This window comes from Glycine max, chromosome 18 (genome assembly GCF_000004515.6).
Source record: "Glycine max cultivar Williams 82 chromosome 18, Glycine_max_v4.0, whole genome shotgun sequence".
In the NCBI taxonomy this organism is placed as follows: domain Eukaryota; kingdom Viridiplantae; phylum Streptophyta; class Magnoliopsida; order Fabales; family Fabaceae; genus Glycine; species Glycine max.
In genome coordinates this window covers 8,581,231-8,603,505 of record NC_038254.2, presented here as the reverse complement: position 1 = coordinate 8,603,505, position 22,275 = coordinate 8,581,231, and the positions used below count along the sequence as shown (strand labels likewise).

Sequence of the window (22,275 nt, the reverse complement as noted above, 5' to 3'; positions counted from 1 at the left end):
TCAATCAATCAAATATTATTATTTTAAAAACACTTTACATTTTGATTCTCATTAAGAAATTATAAAAATATAATATAATTCTCAATATCACGTAACTCTTTAATTTTTAAAAACTTATTATATAAATAATGTTAAAAATATTTATGATCAACTAAAAAAAATTACTTATATCTGTGAATCATGATTCAAGGACTCATCATTTTAGTGTGTGAAAAAAAAATTTCCTACCAACTGCTCCATTCTGTTTACACATTTATTTTATTTTTCGAGGTATAATGTTAAAGCTACTGATTATATTGTTTTTCTCTTGTAAAATATAATTTTAATTTCTTATATATGTGTAAATGTCAATAGTTTTGTTAATCAACACCAACCAAATAAACTATAATCCATGATAAAAGAAAATAGTTTTGAAAAAAAAATTAATTTAAGAAGTATGAGGCACCTTCCGATGACCGCCAAGAACGCCACCACGAGCGGTCCTGATGCAACGCGATGCAACCGCCACCCATGACGGAGCATCACCTTCTTTGTCGTCATCTTCACCGCAGTGTGCACATCGTGAAGCACAAAAAAGCACATGACTTCTCACGTGGGAGTCACACGTGTGAGGTAATAGTATATTAACTCATGCATGAGCCATGACACAAGGAACGTGGCCAAGATGGCACTTGTCATGGCACAAGAGGGACCCACAAAGCATATGAAAATATGGTATATGGGGTAGTATATGGTGGGGCGTGGAATACGGGTAACCATGAGATTTCACCTAGGACCCCAAAAGTCTTGAAGGGATGTGAAAAGGTAGGGTTCATTGAATTGTTGTTCAATCTCAAACCCTAAAAGGGTTCGAATCGGGATAGCACTAAGGGCTAACACAAGTTCTATGCCAAGGTACATGTGACAGCAATAGAGGACTAAGATGAAATGAGGGTGCAACTTTTCTCTATAGTCATAAGCACGTATGATCATTGCAAAAATAAGCACTTTTAGGAGCAAAAGCCATTTTGGCTTTTGGGTGTTGTTTGTGTGGTTGTTTTTGGTTGGTGAGTGTTGTTTGGGGTTGATGGGGAGGGAAGCTATGGAAATGAAATGGAGAATGTTTGGGGGTGATAGGGCAAGAGGGCCTTGGTAGAAGGAGAGAAGAATGAGTTTGAAAGTGTCAAGCCAAACAAGGAAGAAGGTGGTGGTGCCACCTAGGTGGAAGAAAGAGAGGTTGAAGGGAAGGGTGAGGAAGAGGTAGAGAATAGGGAGGAGTGTGACATCCTGGAAATTCTACCCAGAATTTTGTAAACGGTTCATTTTGAATGATATATATATATATATATATATATATATATATATATATATATATATATATATATATATATATATATATATATATATATATATATATATATATATAAGTATTATTCAGTGTACATGTATATATATATTCCTGGTGGAAGTAGGTATTTTGGGGGAAAAGATACGCGAGTTAGGCTAATTAAGGAAGAAAAATCCATAACTGGATTGTTATAGGTTAATTCTCAATTAATTAGTCTAAAAATCATCGTTTTGCGTGTAACTAAAAATTTAACGAAACCAACCTCTGAATCACGCTCGGGGTTTTATTCTGAGCGTTTTGATATATATATTGCTTACTTTCGAAAACTGGCCCCGACTGGTGCAGAGAAACGCGAGGAACTGAAACTAGAGAAATGGCACGCAAACTGAGGCAGGATTTTAGCGTTGCAAATGTCAGATTTTTCCCTTTTTGTGACTGAGTGCGAGTCACATCAAGAGAAAAGTGGGCCTTTTGCTCCACTTAAATGGAGACATGTGGCATAACTTAAAATAAAATAATAGAAAAGAGAAAAGCTTTTCTTTTTAAACTAAAAAGCAACACACTCTCTCTCTTCTCACTCAGCCCCAAATTTCAGAAGCTCTCTCCCTCTCTCTCACGCAGCCTTCTTCTTCTTTTCTCTCATCCACCATTGTTGCCCAACAAAGCTCCAACCTTTGGTCACCATTTCTGCTCCAAATCGCAAAAGGAAGGCATTTTCGGAGTCGTGAAGCGCATCTCTACGTGTGGGACTTCGAAATTTCAGGTTTGGGTAGACTTCTTTCTCACTTGATTTTCGTGGGTATGGGGCTTTGGGAGATATGATGGGCAGTTTTTCTTGGTTAATGCTTTGTGATAGTTATTTGTGAAGAGATTTGACGAAAGCATGCTAAACTTATTATGTTTGAGTGAGTTAAGCTTACCCATTCAGTTTTAGGGTTTTTATGATGATGCTTTTGATGTTGGTGTACTGAAATTGCTTATGGAAAACTGTTAGAGATGAAAGGTAGGGTTAACCTAGGGTTAGAAAGTGAGAATGTGGTGTTATGAGTGGAAAAAAAGTGAGGCTTTGAGAGTTGGAAGGCCAAATCTGGATTTAATGGTATTTGGAGGTTAAAGGGAATTAATCCTAGTTTGAAATGTCATTTAGGAGTTATGAGAAAGCTTGGGTTGTGCAAGAGAGAAAAACAAATGATCAAAGTGAAGGCAAGAGCCATTTCTAGGGTAAAATTGGGTGTTGAGAAGTCAAATTTTGATTCGGTGGAATTTTAGGTGTAAATCCAGTTTGAGCAAGTTTAAATTGATGTTATAGACTTGTGTGAGGTGAGAGTTTGCTCCAAATTTACCTCATTCTCAATTTCACTTCTCAAACCTTGAAAATCCATTAAATTGAGGGGTTTTGGATACCTAGATTTTGTGTTGCTTTGGTCTGAAGCTTGTCCTTGGTTTAGACATGATTGATACATGATTTAGGACTTGTAGGATTCAATTTGGGCAAAATTGGATGAAGGTAAGAGTGATTTTCGAATTCTGCACTTTATGCAGAATTTTGCTGTGAAATGTGCAGCAGAATTTTGTATATGTGCAGAAAAATGCTTGTGTATGGCTGGCTGTGGAAAGGGTAGTACACATGGGGTTTTGGACATTTGCTAACAAATCCCAACGGTCAAGATGTAGACTTTTGTGCTAGAGACTTCCAGTAAAATTTTCGAGTCGATCCAACGGTGAACGAATTGGAACGAAGAGAATGTTACTGGGGTATTTGTATGTGAAAAGCTGTGATTTTGGTTTGTGTTTTGGGCAGAGTTTTCTGCCTTTGCCCTGTTTTGCTTGGTTTTGTGAGTTCATGACAATTGGATGTGGAACTACTTGGATGTTGTGGAAGCTTGGGAGGATTGATGGGGACCCGGCGTTGAGAGGAACGAGGATAAGAGCTACGTGGGAGTACGTGAGCTCAGTTGGAGGTGGGCAACAGGGGATGGTGGATTTATACGTGATTTGTGGATGTGGAGAACTTGTTTTGCACCATCGCCCGACCGCCACCTAGTACCACATGTGATGGATACCCCATAATCCTACAAGCTTGAAATGAGGAAGTGTGGAAGGGTGAGACTTCCTGCTTTTATTGTTGACCACAAAGTGGTACCTGGAGATATGTCGCGGGGGTCAGGAGACCTTGGGGACGTCAGGTGGGGTGCTATTGCCCAAAACCAAGCTTGACCAATCCCGACCCAACCCGGACATAGTCAGTCAGTGAGAACCTGTGATGTACCTAAGCAGGCGAGCTCCTGGCAGTCAACAGATAAAAGGAACAAAGACCACAAAGCAAGGAGGCTTGTGTGGTGGCTGGCCAGCTGTGAACTTTGATTGATATATGGGATATGGCCTCTGGTAATCGATTACCAAGGGTGGGTAATCGATTACAAGGCTTAAAAATGAAGACATGAGGCTAAGATGGTCTCTGGTAATCGATTACCAAGGGAGTGTAATCAATTACCAGGCTTGAAAACGAGGTCAAGAAGCTAGGAGGGCTTCTGGTAATCGATTACCAAGGGGTGTAATCGATTACCAGGCTTAGAAATGAAGGCAGCATGTTTTGGAGGCCTCTGGTAATCGATTACCAGGCTGTGTAATCGATTACACAGAGGAACATGCCACTGGTAATCGATTACCAGTTAGGTGTAATCGATTACACAGTGCATTTTTGCAGGTTTCATGTCCTGAAGCTGTGTAATTCGAGTTTGGCCTCTGGTAATCGATTACCAAGGTTGTGTAATCGATTACCAGAGATGAAAAGCCTTGAGATACCCTTTTTTCTTGCATGTAGTGGTTATGAGACGCATTGTGTTGCTACATAGTTAGGTGTCGCGTGAAAGAGTCTACCCCTCTCTTTTCTTTCTTGTAGATCGCGATGGCGGCGCAACTAATCCATGATCGTGTGGAGATGGAGTGCCTAGAGGGAGCTTGGGAGACCCTCGAAGGCAACGCAAGGTGCCGATTTCGGGGTACGATTCGATTCACGGCTACCTCATTGGTGCATCCAGATGAACCCGCGCGTATGCTTCAGCGCACTGTGGAGTGGATATTACCCACGCCTACACCATATCGTCTAGTGGAGCCAGTCCAAGTGATCGAGGTGACGTCATCTGAGGAAGACCCAGAGGAGCTACCTCCTGAGCCTGCTGTGGATGCTCTTGACTTTCTAGAGGGCGACGAGGACCCACTCCTTGAGGTGGATTCTCCCGAGGACGTCATGTCGGCATCTGAGGCAGACTCTACGGAGGATAGTGGCCCTAGAGAGATGGCGATCAGTGGAGGCTCTTCATCATAGTAGACAGCTCCTCATACTAGTTTTGTATACTTTTGAGGGTGGGTGTATCTAGTGCTGACTATTAGGTTTACTCTTTTGTTTTTGTATGGGTAGACCTATTGTAAAGGAATTTGATGATTGTATACATGTGACTGAAGCTACTACAGTGGATACTTTTGCTCTGGATGACACTATGTATTTTGTAAAAACTCCCATATTTTGGATAGCTTTAAATGATGAATGTATTTATGTTTAATCTTGTTATTTGAAAAGAAAGCATTAGCAAACTTCATTTGCAAAGGAGTTTACCGACCATATTATATTTTATTGTTTTCACGTGACGACCTAAAGTAATGGCTGACATACCTTTCCTTTTGAAAAAGCAACATATTTAGAGGTTATGAGTGATCAGAAAGAAATGACTCCGAATAGAGTTGTGAACTGGTCATTCAGGACTCTATAGTGATGATTTTCCCTTCTGAAATTAATTATTGAGAAAAGAGAAAGAAATGAAAAAGAAAAAGGAAAAAAAATTTACCATGGTTTTTGTTATTTAAATTATTACTATTAATCCAGTCATTATTTTGGGGACGCCACAAGGAGGGAGAGAAGCCTCATGAAGCCTTTTGGTATTCTAGAAGCTATGTAATAACAATAGCATAGACATGAGATGGTTGTGAGCCATACCTTGATGAACCTCTCAACTTCACCATCCATGATTGATCTTCTTTTCTTTCCTTTTTCTCTTTCTCTTTTTCTTCTTTGAATCTAGGTGGTTGTAGGTGTAAGAAATGTCAAGGAAGATGATGTGATCCTGACTAGGAGCGGATCGTTTGATATAGGCTACAGAGATTTGGATGACGCCACTTCCAGTGAAGGAAGATAAGTCAGGGTAGACAATGATTACCTTGATAAGTCTGAAATTGGTTCAACAAGGAACCCAGAGAGAAGCTCTCACCAAATTTTATGAAAATGCCAAAAGTTTCTTTTTATTGAAAACAAAAACCAATACTTATAGTGTATCTGAACAAAAAGATAAAATAGACATGGGCCTTCTAAACAGTTTGGGCCAAAATTACAATAAATAAAAATTATAACTAAAAAACATATATAACTTGGGCCTTCAAATTAGTTTGGGCCTTAAGCAACAATTAATAGTCTTGATAGTGTCTCTGTCTCTAGGCCTTCATCCTTCTCCGCTCGGAGGCTTTGTCCTTCTCCACTTGGGCCTTCGTCCTTCTCCACTTGGGCCTTTAGCCTGTATTTGGCCAGTTTCAGTATTCTCATCAGAAAATGATGACTAATGTTGGTAGATCTAAGGATCTCTGAAAGGTGGAATACAAAAAAGGGAATTATAATTTTGATGGAACCTTGATTGACGGATACAATTTTTAGCATCAACAAACTAGATAACCAATTTGGGGCTCTATGAAATTGGGGAAAATAAAAGGATAAAGCGGACTTAGAGAAAGAGATGGAAAGAACAACACCACAATCTTGAAAGATTGATAAGCTGAGGATGATTCGTCATAAAGAATAATTTTTTTTATAAGAACTTAATATTTCGCATAAGAACCAAGATAGACATTCTTTTAAATGTGTCTAATATGAAGTTTTCATCAAAATTACCAACAAAGTGGGAGTCTTTTAATAACTCCTACTAATAATCCTAAATTATGCCTAAGGTCCAATAACTAATCTAATAATTAAAAGACTTAAAAATAACAATAAAGAAGCTAGCAGTCCATTACATGTCCAAAAATAGACCCAAGAATGTAATAAAAAATGAAAATAAATATTATTCTAAAAGTTGACTAAAATAAATAAATTTCACTTCTCTTTGTCTTCCCTCCACGAGAGAATTTAGTTTCTTGCTAAGCTCTTGAAATCTATTAATCCTCGTTAGTAATTGGTTCATCTGTGTTAAGTTCACTTAAGTCAAAATCTTCCCCCTTGGATAATCCTTTATCAAATTTTTAATTCACTTTTTTTTTCAATAATAGGTGATAAAAGAGACTTTTGGATGCAAGTGGGGCATGTTGCTTAAACTATTATTTTTTTTTTCATGAATCCTATATCGCATCGCAATTTTTATTTATTTAGTAGTGTAGCTCTAAAAATATATTAGTTGCAGTATTTAATATTTTTATTTTCTTGCATTTTCCTCCTCAAATTTTTCTCTTTTTTTACCCATTACAATGATTATTACACCAATCACCTTTACTGGACAATCTCCATCGGAACTATACTGAAATGCCTTCTTACAGAACAATTTCAATGATTCTTCTTCAGTTAAAGGTTTTTCTAGCTTATGCACCTCAACAAATGATGATTTCCTACAATATTCTGCAACCTTCTCATCCCTGGTTGTGATTAATATCCTACTTCCATTTTTATTATCAATTACAGCAGATTCAATGTGATCCCAAAATGTTTCATTCCATACGTCATCAAACAAGACAACATACCTCTTGTTGCGCAAGCGGTTTCTGACTTCTTCTGTCAACGACTCGATGGTAGAAACATCCTTGGGAGGGTCCTCCTCTTTTTCTTTGCAAAGCTCATTCAACATATGCCTCAGCAATCCTTCAGCAGAGAAGGATTGAGAAACTTTGATCAACGCATGGCACTCGAAATTGTTACGCACCTGGTCATAAACTTGCTTGGCAAGAGTGGTTTTTCCCACCCCTGCAATTCCCACCACAGAGATGACAGTGCGTTTTTTTCTTCCCTTTGTCAACCAATTTTCCAATATACCTCTAGGGCCATCAAGCCCCACAACCTCATCTTCCTCGATAAAGAGAGGATCCCTTCTAAGTTTCTGCCATGTGATATCTTGATTTCCTCTAGAACTGGTTGGTCTTTGCTCTAAAGGAAAATGGCTTTGGAAACCATATCTTTCAGCACGAACAAGGGATTTAACATCCTGAATCTTATAGGCACTTTGAAGGAGAAGGATTTGAGTTTTGATGAAGGCAACAGCCTCACATAGTAAAGCTGCACATCGAGGATCATCAGGTTGCTTATCCTCAGGGCCGGGCCCAACATATTAGTAAGCCTAAACCAAACTTCGAAATGGGATTTTTTTGTTGACAAAAAAAAATGGAGTTTTTTCTAAATTATTAAAATATTTAATAAAATTATTCATATTTTATTTTAAAATATTTGATACCTTCCACACGCATGTCACGACAGAACTTCACGTATAACAGTTCGTGGTCCTTGATAGTGCATATGTTTAATATACATATATTAATAGTAAAAAAATTATTTTTTAGTGGCCTAAAACAAGAGTTTGGATGGCCTTAGCCTTGGGTCGACCCTGCCATTGCTGAAAAGAGTAGGGAAAAACTCTTTAAATACCTTTTAACCATGATCCGGAGTAAAAGATGGTGTCCTTTAACACAACTTGAGTGTCAAATAAATGTTGCTCCCCTAAAGACGATCGAGTTTGTTAGGTTCACACAGTGAACCTCCTGGGATTCGAGGTCCAGGAATGCCTCCTTAGAAGAGAGAAAGGGAGAAGAAATTTCTTTTTTTATTCCTTTCTTGCATGGAGACGATGATATTTATAACATGATTGCAACAAGCTACCAGACAAACACCACGTCCCAAAATACAAAAGCGATAACGGAAAGCACTTATGCTATCATGCCATAACAAAAACTACCCCAGCACTATGATTCTAACAGAGCTGCCCCTCAGCACTAAGAACCTAACAGAATACACTAAAAAACATAATCCTCTAGGTGAGTCATTATCTACCTCTTCCTGTTAGAGTTCCTCTGTTTCCATATATTCCAAACCAAAACAGCCCATACAACTCACCATCTCTCACCGTGAATACCATTTACTATAATATATAAAATTTTGACACTTACTATCGATTCTTCTTAGTTGTTTTATAATTTGAGTTTTTTTTTATCTAGATCTGATTTGGCTTTTTTATGTAATTTATCTTTTATTTTCTTGTTGTTTATAGATTTTTTTTCATCAGATATTTGTTATAGATCACCATTTCATGGCTCCTCGTGTTTTCCATGGTTTTTTTTTTGTTTTTGTTTTAGGTCAAGTGTTTTTTCCAACCCATTTGGTTGACACTAATCTTACTCAGTGTGGATAATTGTCGTTACTCCAAGACAATTTCACACATGAAAAAAAAACACGATCCTCCTATTATGTTGATTATTTGTGCTAATCTAAATATTATTTTCCATGCATTTAGATTTAAAAAAACATGAAGAAGGTGATGCAACCGCCACCCACGGCGGAGCATCACCTTCTTCGTCGCCATCTCCGCCGTGGTGCGCACACCGTGAAGCACAAAAAAGCACATGACTTCCCACGTGGGAGTCACACGTGTGAGGTAATAGTATATTAACTCATGCATGAGCCATGACACAAGAAATGTGGCCAACATGGCACTTGTCATGGCACAAGAGGGACCCACAAAGCATATGAAAATAGGGTATATGGGGTAGTATATGGTGGGGTGTAGAATACGGGTAACCATGAGATTCCACCTACGACCCCAAAAGTCTTGAAGGGATGTGGAAAGGTATGGTTCATTGAATTGTGGTTCAATCTCAAACCCTAAAAGGGTTCGAATCAAGATAGGACTAAGGGCTAACACAAATTTTATGCCAAGGTACATGTGACAGCAATAGAGGACTAAGATGAAATGAGCGTGCAACTTTTCTCTATAGTCATAAGCACGTATGATCATTGCAAAAATAAGCACTTTTAGGAGCAAAAGCCATTTTGGCTTTTGGGTGTTGTTTGTGTGGTTGTTTTTGGTTGGTGAGTGTTGTTTGGGGTTGATGGGGAGGGAAGCTATGGAAATGAAATGGAGAATGTTTGGGGGTGATAGTGCAAGAGGGCCTTGGTTGAAGGAGAAAAGAATGAGTTTGAAAGTGCCAAGCCAAACAAGGAAGAAGGTGGTGGGGCCACCTAGGTGGAAGGAAGAGAGGTTGAAGGGAAGGGTGGGGAAGAGGTTGAGAATAGGGAGGAGGAAGAGAAGCCTCATGAAGCCTTTTGGTATTCTAGAAGCTATGTAATAACAATAGCATAGACATGAGATGGTTGTGAGCCATACCTTGATGAACCTCTCAACTTCACCATCCATGATTGATTTTATTTTCTTCCCCTTTTCTCTTTCTCTTTTTCTTCCTTGAATCTAGGTGGTTGTAGGTGTAAGAAATGTCAAGGAAAATGATGACTAATGTTGGTGGATCTAAGGATCTCTCAAAGGTGAAATACAAAAAAGGGAATTGTAATTTTGATGGAACCCTGATTGACGAATCCAATTTTTAGCATCAACAAACTGGATAACCAATTTGGAGCTCTACGAAATTGGGGAAAATAAAAGGATAAAGCAGACTTAAAGAAAGAGATGGAAAGAACAACACCACAATCTTGAGTGATTGATAAGCTGAAGATGATTCGTCATAAATAATAATTTTTTTATAAGAACTTAATATTTCACATAAGAACCAAGATAGACACTCTTTTAATTGTGTCTAATATGAAGTTTTCATCAAAATTGCCAACAAGGTGAGAGTCTTTTTATAACTCCTACAAATAATCCTAAATTATGCCCAAGGCCCAATAATTAATCTAATAATTAAAAGACTTAGAAATAACAATAAAAAAGCTAGCAGCTCATTACAAGTCCAAAAATAGACCCATGAATGTAATAAAAAATGAAAATAAATCTTATTCTAAAAGTTGACTAAAATAAATATATTTCACTTCTCCTTCTCTTTCCTCCATAAGAGAATTTAGTCTCTTGCTAAGCTCTTGAAATCTATTACTCCTGGTTAGGTATTGGTTCATCCATGTTAAGTCCACTTAATTTAAACTCTTCCCCCTTCGTTAGTCTTTTATAATTCACTCTTTTCTTTTCGATCATAGGTGATAAAAGAGACTTTTGGATGCAAGTGGGGCATGCTGCTTAAACTATTATTTATTTGTTTTTTTCATGAATCCTATGTCACATGGCAATTTTTATTTATTATTTATTTAGTAGTGTAGCTCTAAAAATATATTAGTTGCAGTATTTAATATTTTAATTTTCTTGCATTTTCCCCCTCAAATTTTTCTCTTTTTTTACCCATTACAATGATTATTACACCAATCACCTTTCTTTCTTTCTTTCTCTCACGTAGAAGTTACCCACGTAACTTTCAAACGTAACAACTTCGATATTTTTCCGGCTACCTCATTTGCTCGGTCGGAAGAATATATCAAGCTATCGTTTTCTCTTTTTGGAAAATGGGGAAGGTACGTAGAAGAGTAAGGAAGAGGTGATAATTAAAAAGAACAAATAAGAAGAAAAAGCAATTGATGTAATAAATAATAATATAAAAATAGATGAAAATATTGGTTATTAATATTAACTCCCGTTTCTTATTTAAAAAGGTTGCTCGTAATCTGCAACTGCTGGCTTAGTGGCTTTAACTCCATGAAATTGACAACTACTAAGCAACCGTCAAGCTTATGGTCGCGACTCAAAAGAAAGTATGACTGGGTATTCAATAACAAATAAAATTGATGAAGCAATTAATGCTACAGATCAGTTATATTTATAATCAAATTTGATTTTTCTTAATAAATACTTATTGGCTTAAGAATAAAATTATGTGGCCTTAAAATTTTAGGCATTCTTTTACTGTGCTAGTTACTGACTAGTGTAAAATAACAGTGGGAAAATGTAATACATGAAAATTAAAATGAAAAAAAAAAACTTGAAGAACCCTTGTATATGTGCAAAATGTTAGGAGTTGGTGGTTGAATAAATGAAAATTAAAATAAATTACTTCTTTAGTTAAATTGTGATGTAAAATTGTTTTAACTATTGACATTCTTAAAAAAACACTAAAATTTAATTTAAAGATGAAATAATAAAATTTAAGAAATATGTTGTTGGGAAAATAAATAAAACAAGGTAGTTTGAAAATGTCAAACACTTGTAGAATAAATGTGGTAGTAGTGCAAATTGCACTTCTAAAAGAGAGAACAGATATGTTAAAAATATCCCATGACCGGCGAAGAGAATGAATGTCTTAGTCTACATTTAAAGGGAATGTAAAGGTGTCTAATTGAATAATGAGGAGGGAAAGCCTCATTCTTCAAATAGTGAACTCTGATTTATCATATACTTGTAGGTGGTACAACGTATCTACCCACTCCAAGGTCTTGCATATACAGATCACCAAAAAATGAAAAAACCTAAATGTTCTTTAGGAAGGAAATAGAGACCGAAGATTTAGCATACAGCATACACCAAAAAAAAAAAAAAAAAACCCAATGATTTCTGCAGATTAAGGCATACAGCAATTTTATGCAAAAGTAGAAGAGGAGAACAAAAAGATGGACATTCAAACTACCCATTGAATCGGTCTGATGAATTCTGGCGTGAATACATATGGTGAGAACCAGCTGCAAAACCTGGCATCCTACTCCCATATCCAGGTGGGAGGGCACTACGTTCAAAAGCACCGTTTCTACCAACTATAGCAGGTTCAGACCCCAAAGGATCCATCCTTGCATGGTTTAATTCGTCTAGGCGAGGTGCATATCGCTGCATGGCTGGTGTATTCATCACATAAGGCTCAGATGCTAAAGCAAGGGCTGGATAACTTGGCCCCATGTGGTGGCTATTAGCAGGATCATGCACAGATAGATAATTACTCATTACAGAATTAGGATTCTGAATACCATAATGGCGAGTCTGTTGCCTTGTCTCTAATTCCCTAAGGTAGTTCTCATCCTCCCTGACATAGGGTCTCCCATCAATTGGATTGGGTGGTGAGGTCACACCTAGTCTTCTTCCATCGTTTTCCTCAGTTCGTTTCCTCTTCCATGAGGTCTTATCAGCCTTTCTCACCATAACTATCATCCAAAGTATGACTGGCCGGTGATTTTTCTTTATCAAAGCTTTCAATTCTTAACAGCCCCCGCTGGCTGATAAAGTGACCATGTTTCCGAGCTATGGCCTTATGCTTATCAGTCCAAAGGTAGAGCTGGGGTGGCTTTACATTCCACTGATCTATCTGCCTGTCGTTTGCATCAACTGATCCCGGTAGATAAAATGACTTAAGACAAAAAAGGACAAGAACAGGGGAAAAAAATAAAGACAACAGTCAGAACAATACAGAGTATGTGATAGGATACCAGAAATAGGCAACAAGGAAGCTGGAACAGAGAAGGCAATGGTAACAATCAGCAAACCAGAGGTGTAAAAAGAAAGGTCCAAGAGAAGGATAGCAGGGCCATCATACCTTCGTGATTTTGTTTGAAGCAGAGGGCAGTATGGGCAATACAGTAATTAGGAAAATCTTGCTTGATTCGTGCATAACAAATTCTGTTATGATGTAATATTCCTTGAGCAGAATAGCACAGATTTGTTAAGAGGAATGCTATATATATCCATGTAAATAACAAGCAAGGGGCATGAATGAGAAAATGATATTTCCCTTTTCTTACCTCTGTGTCTTCTTCTTCTTGCTGGAGGTTTGCTGCCCTCGAAGCCAGCTTTAGGGTTCATACCCTAACAATTGGTGCTTTCATCATTGTTCCTCATGGCCTCCCGCAACCTCGACGAGGCCCTTGCTCGTCTGGACGACGCCATGCACTCCATGAACCGCCACCTGAACCCATTTTTCACCCGCCATGCTCCTGTGCCTTTCCCCCCCACATCCAAATCCCCACCGGTTCCTCATCAAGCCACTTTTGCTCCTGCAACACCCTGGTTTGCACCATCTCCATTTGAGGACCCTGTCGGTGCCCTGTTCAAACTCACTCAGACGGGGTCAGTGCTCACATACCTACTGGAGTTTGAAGCCTTAGCCAGTAGAATTATCGGCTTGCCAGGCACCTTCCTGTTGCCTTGCTTCATCTCAGGTTTGCAACCGGAGATCCGCCGTACAGTTCAGGCCCATCAGCCTACGACTGTGGACCAGGCCGCCGGCCTCGCGAAGCTCCTGGAGCAGCAAACGTCTTCGCGGCCGCGAACCCCACCTCTGGTAGCTCCACCGTCCGCCCCTTTGGTTCCTCCTCACATCGCAACCTTGCCCCCTTTGCTGCCATCCCCGCCGCGACCCCCACAGGCCCCGACCATTAGCTGCCTCACCCCGGAGGAGTTAGCCTCGCGCCATGAGCACGGGCTGTGCCTCACAGGCGAGGAGAAGCTCCATGGCGGCCGTCGCGAGGTCTCTAGGGTTCTTCCCTTCATCGTAGTGAATGAGGAACCCACAGACCCATTGGGTCCTAATATAAAGCACCCTGACCCGCAACTACCCACACCCGGATCCACAGGACTTGACCCAAAACCCATACCTGACCCAGATCCAAAACCCACCCCTGACCCAAGGCCAAAACCCACACACGACCCGGCCGCACACCCCACACCCAAACCGGACCCGGCCCAAATTGGTCTGAAATCCTTATCGGGAGATTTCACACCGGGAATTTTGCGCCTTGCCGGCCTTCTCTCCGGCATTCGAGAGGTCCTCCTTGTTGTTGGGAGAAGTCCCCACACCTTCTTCCAGCCTCCACTATTGATCTCTCTGAGCTTACCTTGTTGGACTGCTCCAACTCTTTTTCGCGTGATGTTCCTTCCTCACGGATACTTAGTGGAATTGCAGGTTCGTCGGAATGAACCTTGGGACCCCGGTATTGCTTTTGGAAGCTGTAGTTTGAACGCCCAACACCTTGAGGACAAGGTGTTTTTGATGAGGGCGGGAAATGATAGGATACCAGAAATAGGCAACAAGGAAGCTGGAACAGAGAAGGCAATGGTAACAATCAGCAAACCAGAGGTGTAAAAAGAAAGGTCCACGAGAAGGATAGCAGGGCCATCATACCTTCGTGATTTTGTTTGAAGCAGAGGGCAGTATGGGCAATACAGTAATTAGGAAAATCTTGCTTGATTCGTGCATAACAAATTCTGTTATGATGTAATATTCCTTGAGCAGAATAGCACAGATTTGTTAAGAGGAATGCTATATATATCCATGTAAATAACAAGCAAGGGGATGAATGAGAAAATGATATTTCCCTTTTCTTACCTCTGTGTCTTCTTCTTCTTCTTCTGAAACCCTCCACATTGAAAATGCAAAGTTTCACCTTCATAAGCATTGTAACTTAAATCGAGGAACAACAACCTTGGCATATTTTTTAGTGAATTCAATGCATCATTAGTCAACCTGGAGCCCCACAAATGCAGATGCACAAGATTTGGGAACTGTGAAATCCAATTTGGAAACCTTGTTAACGTCCCACTTAGGTCAAGCTTCCTAAGTGTAGACATAGGTGACGTAATGTACAAGTCAATTACTTCACTCTCATCAGCTGTACGAATACGTAGTTTCTCCAAGTGTGGCATCTCATTTATTACGGAACACAAAGTCTTTTCGTGTTTTCCACTTAATTGTACCACCCACAGTTCCCTTAACTGCTTTAGCTTTCCTACCTCTCTAATGACCACCACTCCATCATCTTCTATAATCACTGGAGGTATCTCTTGTAGGGATGTCATGCCTCCAATATCCTTCAATTGAATTAAACCCATATAATAAGACAGAAGATGACGTAGCTTAGTAAGCTTACGAATCTCCTCTGGCATCTTATACACACTTGTGTCTCTTATATCCAAGGTCTCTAAATTCTGGAGCTTGCCAATGGATTTTGGTAGACTTTTTATCCCTGTAAACCGGAAGCTTAAATACTTCAAGTGGCATAAATTCCCCAAATTTTCAGGAACATAACGTAAACCAAAACCTTCAAAATCTAGTACCTTCAATAGCAAGTAATTGGTAGGGATTTTGTTTACTAAGTGTTGAGATACTTCATCTTCTCCTGTGCTAATAAAAAATGACCGAATGGGTGAGCTTCCTGTACTTCCACTAAAATCATGGGTTGCAATTGTCAGGCGTCGAACAATCTTACTTGATACAGATTGATCACGCCCGTCAATATACTGACAAAACCCTGTATCCTTAACTTTTCTAAGGATCATGTCGTGTATTAAGTCATGAACACGACACCTATTAACTTTGCCATGAATTTTAAATGAGGATACTTGCACCAAGCTTCTACGGACCAACCCTGATAAATATTGTTGCCCAACTTCTTCTAATGTTTTTCCGGTTTCATGTTTGACAAACCCTTCAGCTATCCACTGTCTAATCAATCTATCAGATTTAATTTCATAGTCCTCCGGATACATTCCGAAATACAACAAACATGATCTGAGATTGATCGGCAAATCATCATAACTTAGACCTAAAATTTTTGTTATACTATTTAACTCAGAATTCCTCTCCAACTGGTCTAAACAAAGATTTTCACTAAACTGTTTCCATTCGGGTGCACTTTCATCTTTTTGAGACAAAAGACAACCAATGGCAACAATTGCTAGAGGTAAACCTTTACACTTTCTAACAATTTCAAGAGACATATCTTTAAGTTCTTCTGGACAATCTCCATCGGAACTATACTGAAATGCCTTCTTAGAAAACAATTTCAATGATTCTTCTTCAGTTAAAGGTTCTTCTAGCTTAAGCACCTCAACAAATGATGATTTCTTACAATATCCAGCAACCTTCACATCCCTGGTTGTGATTAAAATCCTACTTCCATTTTTATTATCAATTACAGCAGATTCAATGTGATCCCAAAATGTTTCATTCCATACGTCATCAAACAAGACAACATACCTCTTGTTGCGCAAGCGGTTTCTGACTTCTTCGGTCAACGACTCCATGTTAGAAACACCCTTGGGAGGGTCCTCCTTTTTAACTTTGCAAAGCTCATCCAACAAACGCCTCAGTAGTCCTTCTGCAGAGTAGGATTGAGACACTGTGATCAATGCATAGTAGTCGAAATTGTTACGCACCTGGTCATAAACTTGCTTGGCAACAGTGGTTTTTCACACCCCAGGAATTCCCACCACAGAGATGACAGTGCGTTTTTCTCTTCCCTTTGTCAACCAATTTTTCAATGTATCTCTAGGGCCATCAAGCCCCACAACATCATTTTCCTCGATAAAGAGAGGATCCATTCGAAGTTTCTTCCAGGTGACATCTTGATTTCCTCTAGAACTTGTTAGTCTTGGTTCTAAAGGAAAATGGCTTTGGAAACCATCTCTTTCAGCACGAACAAGCGATTTAACATCCTGAATCTTGTACGCACTTTGAAGGCGAAGGATTTGAGTTTTGATGAAGTCAACAGCCTCACATAGTAAAGCTGCACATCGAGGATCATCAGGTTGCTTATCCTCACAGGAGATGTTATATTCATCGATGACATCTTCCATGCGGAAAGCTGCTTCTCTCAGCCGCATCACCCTTTCTTTTATTCTATGACGCCTTCCATCATCTTGTTCAGCTTCAGCCACTTTGTCAGCATCATTAATGAAATCTTGAAACCTTTCAAGTTCATCTGTAATGTCTCTAACTTCTTTTGGGAGATCTCTCACCATTTTGATAGCTTCCAATATTTTTGGAAGGGCATGCTTACCAGCCAAGGACACTGCAGTTTCTGCCATTTTAGTCTAGCTAGTTAGCTCTGCTTTTTGGTTTGTTGTGATTGCAAAACTTGATGTTCTTGAACGTATATAGCCATGTCCGTAGTAAGAGGGGGACAATTGATTAATATTTAATATTATTTTATTCAGCAAGTTGGATGTATTGCTAATTTATAAAGTAGTTATTTATTCCAATTAATACGAAGTCATAATAGTTGGCATGTGGAAGTTAAAGTATCATCCACTTGTCCTATAAACACATGCTAGATATAACAGTTGGATGTCAGCACTGAATTTGCCATCGTTAATGTCAATTGTTTGTCATTGTATCCATACCATATCACGCTATCACATAATTGAAGATTTACAGGAATGAACCATAAAAAATCAAATAAAAAAACTTTACAACACATTTTAATTTAAAACTTTAAGATTCAGATTTATGAATCTTCTTTTCAATTTTATGATATACTTCTCATTTTAATGTTTAAAGTTTAAACGAACAGAAAAGACAATATCTGTGAATATACTTCTTATTTTAATGTTTAAAGTACAACTTGTTAATCAGCTACAGTGCAATATCAATTCAAGCGGGCTAACTTTCAAGCTTTGTTTATTTTCCTAGAAAACGGAGGGAACATGCAAGAAGGACGATATAAAACTATCCTTTTTAGTATATATACTTCTTATTTTGAGTATATATAACTTTTTTTAAAATTTTCTACATAATTAAATATAAAATAAAGATTCTTTTTTTAATTTTTTCTCTCATAAAAAATCACTAAAGATGAACAAATCAGATTCTCTAATAGAAATTATTTGTTGGTAAAACTGATAGATTACTTTGCATCTATAATATAATAACATAAACAACCTAAGAAATTAGGTCATTTTATACTTCTTTTTTACTCTTATTTTTCATTTATTTTCTTCATTTTAGGAGCATTGATCAAATTGACTTGATCATAAACTCAACATTCTAAATAAAACCAATTATTTTGATTCAAATTAGTTCGATTAATTAGTTTTTTTTACTTCAAATTTGAATATCCAATTACAGTTTGTTTGATTCTCTACTATATTCTTTTGCTTTAAAAAATTACAATTTGTTTGATTCTCTAATTTGTCTTTTTTTGCCTTGCATTAACATAAAGTTTAAAATCATAAAAATCAACACTTAGTGAAGATAAAAACTTAAAAGAAAATAGATTGATTTATTTTTTTTAAATTTCAAATATAACCAATATATAATTGGATATGACTGGTTAGGATTTAATTTTAATTTCCTCTAAATTTTGACCAATTGCACAAAAACTTGTAAAATTCATACTCCCTCCCTTCGGTCTCAAAATATTTTTTTGTACTAACCAAGAAAGTTAATTAATAACATTTAATTCATCAATCTTAATTAAAAATTATTTTTTTCTCAACATATCCTTCATTGAAACTTCATATTAAACATAAAAAATCATTGAAAAAAACCTCAATTAAATGAAGGATATTTTAGAGATAATAACATTAAATAAAGTAAATTTACTTGAAAATTTCTTATATTTGAAACTAAAAAAATAAATTTTAGCTTATAAAGGAAGTATTACTTTTCTCTCATAAAGAAAACCTAATTATGGTTAGCCCTTAAAATTAGTATTACCACACAAAGTTTTGACTGTTGGCCATTTCTAGCATACTTTCTTATTGGTTGAAATTTGTTAAAACTAAAAAAAAATCATGAATAAGGCTGATTTGTAAATACATTCTTTTTCTTAATTCTTTTAATGATGAATATTTTTAGTTTAAAAATAATTAATCTAAAAAACATTGTAAATTGAGCTTTATAAAAAAAAATCATTTTAAAAGTCTTAAAAGAGCACGCTGTCAATATTTCTCTTATTATGATTATGATTTTTTTTTCTTCATTCGATCAATGGATGGATTGCATGTTAGTCACACACGATGACACACATAGTCACAAACTTTATTATAATATCTTGTATATTTTCATATTGCTATTTTTTATATCCAATAAGTATGTAAAATGATGTTCTCACATATTATTCATATTACCTTTTTTATAACCAGTGGTATGTAAGATGATATTTTCAGTTACTATTCATGTGAGTTTAATAGTTTATTTGATTTATGCGGGTTAAATAGTATTCAAACTCATTTTTAGCATATTGAGACAAGACTCACTAGACACTCAAACTAAACTCTGTTAACTCACAAGTCTATTTTCACGTACTATTCATATGAGTTTAATAGTCTATTTGATTCATGCGGGTTAAATTAATAGTATTTAAATTCATTTTTAGCATATTGAGACAAGACTCAGTAGACACGCAGACTAAACTTGTGTTAACTTAGTCTAGATCGAATCAAACGAGTTTGCTTGGAAGATAGCAGTTTTCTCAATTGCGGGACCTTGAAACAAATCCGTGGAATCCTTCTAAAAACACATGCTAGATATGACCCGCCCTAGTTTCAGACACAACGTGCATGCCAGCACTGAATTTGCCATTGCTAATGTTAATTGTTTAATTGTTACCGTATCCATACCATATCACGCTACCCAGTTTTTAAATAAGTATGAAAACTAATTATTCGATTCAAATAATGATGTTTGTCGGTATTAGTTTTACCAACAAAATTAAACGGCCCTGCTTGTCAACTTAATTGCCTGTTAGGAATAAATTAATGTTTGCTTGTTCTATTGGCTCTGTAGCTTTAGGCTCATGCTTCCGTTACCAGCTTATTTGCTTAACAATATACATCTGAACTCTGCAACTACAAAGTTTAAACGAATAAAAAAGACAAATATGTTTGTGAATATATCATAAAAAAACAGTTTAATGTTTAAAGTACCACTTGTTAAACAGATACAGTGCAATATCAATTCAAGCGGCCAATCTTTCAAGCTTTGTTTATTTTCCGAGAAAACGGAGGAACAAACAATCACTAATGGTGTACGAGTCACATTCTCTAACGGAAATATTGATTGACAAAGTTGATAGATTACTTTTACACCTATAATATAGTAACAAACGGAAAAGAAAATCTAACAAATTGGGTCATTTTAAACTTCTTTTCCCTCTTTTTTTCACTTGTTTTCTTTATTTTAGGAGCATTGATCAAATTGACTTGATAAACTCACAATCTAAATCAAATCAATTATTTTGATTCAAATTGGTTTGATTGATTAGTTCTCTCTCTCTTTTTTTTTTTTTTACTTCAAATATGAATATCCAATTACAGTTTGTTTGATTCTCTAATATATTCATTTGCTTACAGTTTTAGATAATAAAAAATCAACACTCAATGGAGATAAAAATTTTAAATGACAATAGAATGATTTATTTTAAAAAAAATCAAATATAACCAATATATAATATATTCAACATGACTCATTAGGATTTAATCTTAATTTAACCTAAATTCGGACCAATTGCACAAAAACCTGTAAAGTTCATACTCTGTTGGATCTCAAATATAAGAAAAATGGTCTTGCTAAACTTGTGCCCTGAGAGCACTAGTTAAGAAACTAAAAGAAGAAAAGAACACTAGTTAAGAAACTAAAAGAAGAAAATATTCACTGTAAAGATTAAGAGAATTCAAAAAAATCATGAGCAACGTAATTTTCTATCTTCCATTAAAATATTTCTACTTTAAGTTCTTTACCTAATGTGTTAAGGATACTAGTTGGCATTTACCAAAGAAAATACTCATTTGTTCTAATTAAGAAAATTAGTTAACCACATTAAATTAGTATTACAACACAAAGTTTTGAGTGTTGGCATTACACTTTCTAGCACACTTTCTTATTGATTGAAATTTGTTAAAAATGAAAAATCATGAGTAAGGTCCTTTAAATAAGAACTGATGAAATCCATTCAATTTTATGATTTTTAGTCCCTCCATGCAATTACCTAATTCATTATGATTAAAGAAAGTGACTAATTTAATTCATAATAATAAGTTTGTCTTACATTTATAATATTTTTTAAAATTATTTTTGTCATTAAAATTTTCTCTCGTCTAATGGTTTATTGATATATTTGTTATTTTTTTAATGATGCATATTTATTTTAAAAATAATTGAGTGTAAGAAATATTATAAATTAAATTTTATAAAAAAAGAATAAGCATTATTTTAAAAGTCTTATAAATAGGAACAGGAAAGGAATAATCAATTTCAACTAATAGAAAACAGTGTGTAAAAAAGACCATGTTAAAGTCTTAAAAGAACATGCTCTAATATTTTTCTTATTATGATTATGATCTTTCTTTCTCCATTCGATCAATGTATTGATTTCATGTTAGCCACACGCGATGACACACATTGACACAAACTTTATTATAATATCTTGTATATTTTCATATTGCCCTTTTTATATCCAGGTAAGATGATGTTCTCACGTACTATTCATCCTATTTTTGAGGTGAAAAATTACAATAGGGGAAGCCATGCCACCTCTTGTAAAGTCAAGGAAGACTGTCAAGTTATAGCAAGTGTGGACAAAAGTCTCCATCAAATGTGTCAACTCTTGTTAGTCTCACGCACGATTAATTAATCTTAATTGTACAAATACAATAAATATAAAATTAATTTTAAGTAAAATAATAATCTATGCATAATTATACAGATATGATTAACTTTTATGGCGATCAGGTTTTCTCGAATACATCTCCTTTATCTATAGCATATTAGTGTTATATATTTTGTACCCATAAGTGTTATATAAAAATTTTATCACATCTGTCGAGAGGAAGACTTTGAACTTTTCAGCATCATCTATCTTAAATATACTATGAACAAGTTGTGATATTTTTCCCTTTATTTTTGTCGTGCTATAGCAAGTTGTGAATTTGCTATCTAGTTAATTGTATATAAATGTGATTAATTAAACAATGTCAGATGTATTTGTCAGTGTTATTGTACGGATAAAATTTAAATAAAATATCTTACACTTGTCAAAGTATTTACCTTGCAGGTATATATATATATATATATATATATATATATATATATATATATATATATATATATATATATATATATATTATTTTAATTATTCATTTGGCTCTAGTGTTTTAGTTTGCGCCAATAATTTACAC

The 22,275-nt window shown here is 36.2% G+C and overlaps 1 protein-coding gene and 2 pseudogenes across 1 annotated transcript; all 3 read right to left on the bottom strand.

The window, feature by feature from the left end:
• Positions 1–99: 99 nt before the first annotated feature.
• On the bottom strand, positions 100–8,484 carry LOC100807326 (uncharacterized; annotated as a pseudogene).
• A 182-nt stretch (positions 8,485–8,666) lies between these two features.
• On the bottom strand, positions 8,667–10,126 carry LOC100806796 (probable long-chain-alcohol O-fatty-acyltransferase 1). Its single transcript, XM_014770268.3, has one exon. It carries the CDS (start codon positions 9,757–9,759, stop codon positions 8,764–8,766), a length of 996 nt encoding a protein of 331 aa, XP_014625754.1. The 5' UTR covers positions 9,760–10,126; the 3' UTR covers positions 8,667–8,763.
• A 1,637-nt stretch (positions 10,127–11,763) lies between these two features.
• Positions 11,764–17,184, bottom strand: LOC100806267 (disease resistance protein RPM1-like; annotated as a pseudogene).
• Positions 17,185–22,275: the final 5,091 nt, after the last annotated feature.